We start from the raw sequence: 7,300 nt of genomic DNA, 5'->3' as shown, positions 1-7,300 counted from the left end.
ATGTGGAAGGAAACCGAAGCACCCGGAGAAAACCCACGCAGTCAGGGGAGAGCTTACAAACTCCTTACAGGCAGCGGTGGAATTAAACTTGGGTTGCTGGTGTTTAATAGTGGGATGCTAACTGTTACCACCCCAAATGCAACCTGGCACCATTCCAAGAATAAACTTTATTTGCCATATACATTCACATGTATTAAGAACTTGCAGTGGTGTGTTGACACGAATGCAACAAAAAAACAAAATTCAATAGTTATAAAGAGTAGAGAATGACATAAAATATAAAGTTGAAGATTAAAGTTACAGGTATGGAATAAAGACATAAACACCAGTGTGTATTTTAAATATAAACCACATTACGCAAAGTGGTTTGAAGTGTTTTCTGTGATGGGGAGGGAGGGTGAGCTGCTGACTGGAATGGTTTATCAGGTTAATTGCCCAGGAGGAGAAACCGCTGAGAAGGCATGAAGGGTTTGTTTTCGTAGCCCTGTATCACTTTCCCGAAGGAGCTTTTAGAAAAGGCAATTTGCGGGGTGAATAGTGACCGCGAAGCTTTTTCTAGCCCACTTCTTTGTCCTGAGCGCATACAAGCCCTGCAGTGGCGGCAGACTGCAGCCAATGACCTTCACTGCTGGCCTGAGAGCTTGCTGTGGTTCAGGCGGATGCTGCACCAAACCAGACAGTAGTGTGAGGGCCCAACAGCACGACCAAAAGGCCACACTGCCCGCAGAATCCATCCATCGCTGCTTCCCCCACATCTCAGACTTACTGTAAAGCCCCAATTTTATAGAGTCTCCCTTATGCCTTGAAGTTAAAGAAACTACTCTTAACATTTGAAACTTGTGTATTGCTTGTGAGGAAGGAGCAAATTGTTCAGAGGTTCAGTGAAGGTGATGGCCTGTTATTAAGTGCGATCCAATGATTGGCGTCTAGGTTGATCAATTACTTTGCTGGCTGCTCATCTGTAACAGCATTGATTAACATCAAGATCGGCACGAGTGACAAAGAAAAACTGTGGGCTCGGCGAGTTGGGCAGTATTTATAGGAGGAAAAAAAATTGATGTTTCTGGTTGAAGCTCTACATCAGGACTGAGAGTAGAGAGGGAAGATGGCCAAGTGTGGAGAGAAGGGGAGTTATGCAATGGGCAATAGGTGATGGCAGGTGATTGGCAGGGTGAGCCCCAAGGGGCAGGGGGGTGTTGAAAGATAGAGACAGATGGGTGATTTTTTTTTTGTATTGAGATACAGTATGGAATTGGCCTTCCTGGCCCTTTAAGCAGTGCTGCCCCGCGATCCCCTGATTTAATCCTAGCGTTATCGCAAGACAATTAACAGCCAGTTAACCTTCCGGCTGCTCTAATGTAGAGAGAGTGAGCTTGCGCTTGCGTTAATGTGATTGTATGAAGAGGAAATGTGAAATGCAGGCCTTAAGGTTTGTAATCAGTGTAGGAGTGGACCTGCAGGTCCTGGTCGATTTCATCTGAAGCAGGTGGAGTTCACCGGGTGAGCCCAGCTCCTGCTGCACGGTGGTCACCATGTCACACCCATCCCAGAGAGTCTGCTCCTCAGACAGAACGAGGTAAGTGAGACACTGTCCGTTCAGCCCAGATTCTATGCCCACCTCATTTGCCGAGGTCTGAGCAGTCTAATGAGCTTCCTTGTGCTTGTCAGGCTGAACTGGAGGCGCAGATCTCTGCTGAGCGCGAGGAGGAAACCCGTAAACAGGCACTGCTGGAACAAGAGCGCCGTGATCGGGAGCTTGCCATGAGAATCGCAAGCAGTGAGTCTGAGCTGATTACTGACGAGATTCCGATGGACACTGGGATTAAAAGGTAGGCGTTTATTAACTTCTGAACATCTTTCCTGCTGTCTTTTTCTGTGGATGTTTGTGTATGAGGCTTAATGATAAATGTCTTCCTTTTCACAGTGCTGAAGTTAAACACATCCAACCTGTTGCAGCTGCTCCAAAGTATGGATATGTACCCTGCACTTATATCTTGCAAACTTAATAAATCACGCTCTCTGCACAGTAATCGTGCTACCTTAATTGCAGAATTCTTTCATCTTAATTCCCTTACAAAGCATTGGGTGATCAATGAATCAAAATCGTTTCATGGTGGAGGTGACTTTCTGATCATCATGATTCCTGCATGAATTTTAATACATGTTTATAATCTGAAGGACTGGGTCTCAGCTGTGAAATCGCTGCACTGAATTACTTCATGGTGTCTCGCTTGTGGGAAGGTGTGTGGTTTTGAGTGTCTAGAAGAGTCTAACCACCATTTGTTCTGCTTTCAGGTTGGTTCGGCCAGCATCCAAAATGACGATGTATGAGTTTTATGTTGTTTGTCTCACTTGCACCTTTGGCTATTGGTGATGGGACTTTTTTTGGGGGGTGGGGGGAGAAGGCAAAAAGTCAACACTTCAATTATCTTAAACTGACTTACACTCCCAATAATTTTTATTGACTTCTGCTTGCCTGCAAGAGGCTTTCTTTCTGCTTGATATTTCCGTAAGACTGTAAAACATTGGAGCAGAATTAAGTCATTCAGTTCATCACGACTGAGGGATATTCTTATAAAATCATAGACAAGCATATGCACAGGGTCTTTTTTCCAGGATTAGGGACACTTCAACTTGAGAGCATAGGTGTGAGGGGGAGATTTAATAAGAATCTGAGAGGGAAAATTTTCACCTAGAGGGCGGTCAGTGTGTGGAATGATCCGCCAGAGGAAGTGGTTGAGGCAGATGCATTAACGATATCTAAGGGACATTTAGACAGGTCCGTGGAGAGGTTTAGATCAGGGGTTCCCAACCTGGGGTCTACAGACCCCTTGGTTGATGGTATTAGTCCATGACATAAAAAAAATGTTGGGAACTCCTTGTTTAGAGGGTCCTGGACCAAGTACAGGCAAATGGGACTGGGTTACATGGGAATCCTGGTCAACATACACCAGCCGGCCCAAAGAACCTGCTTTTGTGCAGTCCGACTCTAAAACTTTCCTCAGAGGACTTCACTCAATTCAACAGACAGGTGAACCTGAGAAAAAAGTTGGAAATACCCTGAAACTATAGTCAGTTACATTTGGTTCAAGTAGTGGTGCTCTACAAATACAAGATAATTCTGTAGTCAATGAATTAACTACTACATGGTATATTTTTTAGAAATTGTCATTAAACTAGAAGAGCTGTCCTTCAGAATTTTCCCACTATAAATTCCTGTATACTTTATATAATGGAAGCTGCCTACGGAAAATTGTCAAGTGTGCTCCCATTAGAGTATTGTACCAAGTGGCAGGTGGCTTTAATGAAAGACAGGTTGGCAAGTGTTCATTATAAATAATTTATACTAGAATACCAATGTTTATGGAATTATGACAGTAAGATAGTGTATGAATCCTTGTCTAATTAACTTCCTACCCTCCAGATAATTAATTTTACTTGAAGGTTACACCTGCCTTAATTTCATGTGTCGTTGTATTAGAGATTGATTAGCCATAAGTCAAAAGAGCAAGGGATAATGAAACACATCCAGCTTCGTTATATGAAACATGGGCTCAAAACTTGACAGGTCCTGTAAACATCAGGATAAATCTGGCCTTGTGGAAACCGTGATGGATCATTCACAATTAAACACCGCCACTTTAAAAAAAATCAAAGTAATAGAATGTGCAATCCATGAGACCGTAAGACATGGGAGCAGAGTGAGGCCATTCAGCCCATCAAGTCTGTTCTGCCATTTCATCATGGCTGACTTATTATCCCCTACAACCCCATTCTTCTGCCTCGTCCTCTAATCATTGATGCCTTTATTTTGCAAGAACCAGTCAACCTCAGCTTTAAATATATCCGCTGACTTGGCTCCCACAGCCATCTCCGGCAATGAACTCCACAGACTCGCAGTGTCTGGCTAGGGAAGCCCCTCCTAATCTCTGTTCTAAAGGGATGTCCTTGTATTCTGAGGCTGTGCCCTCTGGTCTTAAACTCCCCCACTACAGGAAGCATCCTCTCCACGTTCACTCTGTCCAGAACCATCAATATTCAATAGACTTTAATGAGATCTCCTCACCCCCCCCCCCATTCTTCTAAACTACAGTGATTACAGGCCCAGAGCTGTCAAAAACTCCTCGTATGTTAAATGTAAGCACATAACTTTGCACAAAGATGATTTAATTCCCAGGAATGCTTGCGTGGCTATCTAAATCTTTCACTGCACCTCGTTCCTCTGCATCCAGTTCCTTCCTCATAATGCCTTTCATCTTGAAAGAGCGAACTGTGGTTTTTCTTTTTTAGTGTGTAGTGTATAACACACTTGCAGAGATTCTGTTTTAACCCACCGCCTAGTTTCCCTACACTTTGCTTGGAAAAGGCACACTCATGAGGGTGTCCACTGATTAGACTCCCAGGTGATGATTGTTCGGTTTTGTGTAAACATAACCTGGTCGTACACCGTGGATCAGTAGTTTATTTACTGGACATCTTGGACAGTCTCTTTGAATATCATCTTTCATTTTGAGATTAACACCTTATTTAAAATCTTTGCAGCGTCCCTTTAGGTCTGTTGTGAGGTCCCAATGTCTATAATTTGGTTAATTGACAAGGATTGAAAAAGTAATCAACACCCAGTCCAGCTTGAATCTAAGGCTACGTCCACACTAAGCCAGATAAGCCCATAACCGAAGCTTTTCCTCTTCGTTTTTACCCTCCATCCACACTGAAATGGTGTTTTTGTCCCCCGAAACTGGAGCTTTTCAGAAACGCTTTTCAGGGTGGGTACTTTTGAAAGCGCTGCTCGGGCAGATCAGTGTGGACGGAGCAACCGGAGAAATCTGAAAATGCTATCAGACGGCAGCGTGCCATTTCATTGTTTTCTTGAACGCAACCTAACAATTTCAGAACAGACGGCAACGAGACTGAAGCCAGAAGAGTTAGAAACGTACTCACCAAATACTTTGACCCATAACTTACTGAATAAATAAGTGTACTCACTTTGCCCTGTTTTCTGTCCTTGCTCGTATGAAGCTGGTTTACCTATTTATGCAAGTACTTCTCTGACAATAGATGTGTAACAGCCTAATGTAACATTGTATGGAAATACAAGATAATACTGATGCAGACAAGTTTTACACATTTAACAAGGTGCTTTATTAATGCAACAGAGTTGGTCAGTTTTTCAGTGTTCGTCGTCAGCCGGGTCAATCTGTCCGTGAACTCCCTGTCAGTTGCCTCCATACGCTCCAGTATTTTTTAAAAATTTTTAAGTTCTCCTGCGTGAAAGCCAACAGCTGTCCGTCGTTTTAAGTTTTTCTAGTCTGTAACTACACAAACGCGCACTTTTACCGCGAGATTCGACACCAAACATGTCGCTTGTTTTTGGTAGATGTGTCCTGCGCATGCCCAGTAGGAGGAGATTCGACGAGATCTCTGTTTCAATGTGGATAGAGATATTTTCAAAAACGCATAGTGTGGATGCCTATCGTTTTTACGCGAAACTGGCGTTTTCAAAATTATCCGGTCTAGTGTGGATGGAGCCTGAAGTGATGTTTTTGTCAGTGTGGTATCACTTCCATACAATTCTTTGGGACTTATTGCCTAGTGTTTAGAATTCATACTAAGTGAAATAAAGATATAAAAGCTGATGCAGATTGAGGTGTCAGCTGGAGGTGTCTGCTCAAAGTCAAAGTACATTAATTATCAAAATATTTAAAGGATGCAAAGGATATCAGCGCATAAGCTTGAGATTCACAGCTAGCCATGAAACAAAGAAATGCCATGGAAACATCAAAGGAAACATCGAACACCCAGTGCGCCAAAAAAAATCATGCAAACACCAAAAAAATGCGAGAATAACCCCAGAATAGTAAACATCAAACTGTAGAGCCCTTGAATCAGTCTGGGAACTTAGTTCAGTTCAGTTTAGGACTCTGTCATTCATTGACTGCGGGCCGCAGTGCCAGTCCGCACTGATCAAAATCACACAAAATAACAATTTTTTAAAAAGTGACCAGCAGCACAACATGAACACGGAGTCCTCTTAAAAACAACATTTTACCGGGGGCGGGGGCAGGCATGCAATCTGAGCTACCGTGTTCTGTTTCCAGCTTTTCTCTTGGTCTGTAAACCTGCTGATGCCCTTTCTCGCATTCTCTTTGCAAGGGGTCCCGGGAACTGGAGCTTCCTGTGAGGCATCTACCTAAATGTAGTGAGCGAAATGCTGAATGTAAACGTCATTACTTTACCATAGCACACGTGGATTATGCATCTTGTTTCTGTTCCAGGGATGAAATGGCCAAAGAAATGTCAGACTATCTGGCTAGGTAGGTAACACATTCCTTCCTAAAATGTTAATTGAGCTATCAAGACCTCGGCCAAAAGGTACACATACTGTGTGTAACTGACATATCTTTATGGTAAAACCAAAGTTTTCCAAGCATTAAAATTGGAGTAAGTTTTTTTTTGTGTGCTGTGTCTACTGACAGAGCTAACAGTTGGTTAGTTGGAAATCTGCAGACCTTGCAGGAGGAGTTGGTGGCTGAACCTTCGCCTGGGACTGCTCCAGCTCCGGTTGCTCATGCTCGCGTGATGCCTGACCCAGCGATTCATAGATTCTCAGGAGCTCACCGCCCACTGTGGAAGTGCCGATTTTTTGGTGTGAATGTCTGGGTATTTTCTTCTGCTCTGTCCCTGCAGAAACGCTTGCTTTTCATCTTCGAGTGACATCAGGAAACTGGTGAATCTGCCATTGTGGCATTTAGAAAATAATAGCGAACTTCAGTGGAAGATTCACTTCTTGGACAAAGAATGAGTACTCTGACTATAAGCAGGCTCTGGTCGTGCTCGTGCAGAGTTAGAACAGTAATTATTTGGAAGGGTGTCTAGTCAAAGCTTTGGAAGTATGTAATTATGCTGGGCAAGCTGAGTTGATACTTCACTCACCTCATTAGAGATCAGTTAATATTTCTGAGGCAATCTTAAAGCATGATAGTTTTATAAATGCCGCAATAACTTGGAATTCGTACAGAAACAAACACACGTTCGTGTTTCGAATTGCTTGGAAAATTTGAAGGTGAGGTGCCAATGATGATTCCACAGTCATGACTAAAACGTCAAATAGTCAAGGTCAAGGATGCATCAAACTTTCCTGCTGTAATACTGAAACATCTGACTTTATTTTCCCGCTCTCAAACTGCAGGGTGATTTCTGTCATATTACGATCACTACCCAAGGGCACTTTTACTTTAAGCTCCCTAATCAAATCTGGTTTGATACGCAACACCCAATCCAGAATTTCATTTTCCTTAAT

General features: G+C 43.0%; 1 protein-coding gene across 4 annotated transcripts in view; it reads left to right on the top strand.

Annotated features, from left to right (window-relative positions):
• LOC132403216 (unconventional myosin-VI) overlaps positions 1-7,300 on the top strand; it is a 253,857-nt gene that overhangs the window by 239,041 nt on the left and 7,516 nt on the right. For 3 of the 4 annotated variants that reach the window (XM_059986609.1, XM_059986608.1, XM_059986610.1), the window contains 4 exons: positions 1,669-1,829; positions 1,925-1,966; positions 2,296-2,325; positions 6,276-6,314. In XM_059986609.1, the coding sequence (XP_059842592.1) occupies positions 1,669-1,829; positions 1,925-1,966; positions 2,296-2,325; positions 6,276-6,314 (272 nt within the window). The remainder of the gene's footprint in view (positions 1-1,668; positions 1,830-1,924; positions 1,967-2,295; positions 2,326-6,275; positions 6,315-7,300) is intronic. The other variant, XM_059986611.1, reaches the window with a different exon arrangement.

The sequence above is a fragment of the Hypanus sabinus genome, chromosome 12, assembly GCF_030144855.1.
Source record: "Hypanus sabinus isolate sHypSab1 chromosome 12, sHypSab1.hap1, whole genome shotgun sequence".
Taxonomy (NCBI): Eukaryota; Metazoa; Chordata; class Chondrichthyes; order Myliobatiformes; family Dasyatidae; genus Hypanus; species Hypanus sabinus.
Note: the sequence above shows the minus strand (reverse complement) of the source record. Positions and strands in the feature narration are given on the sequence as shown.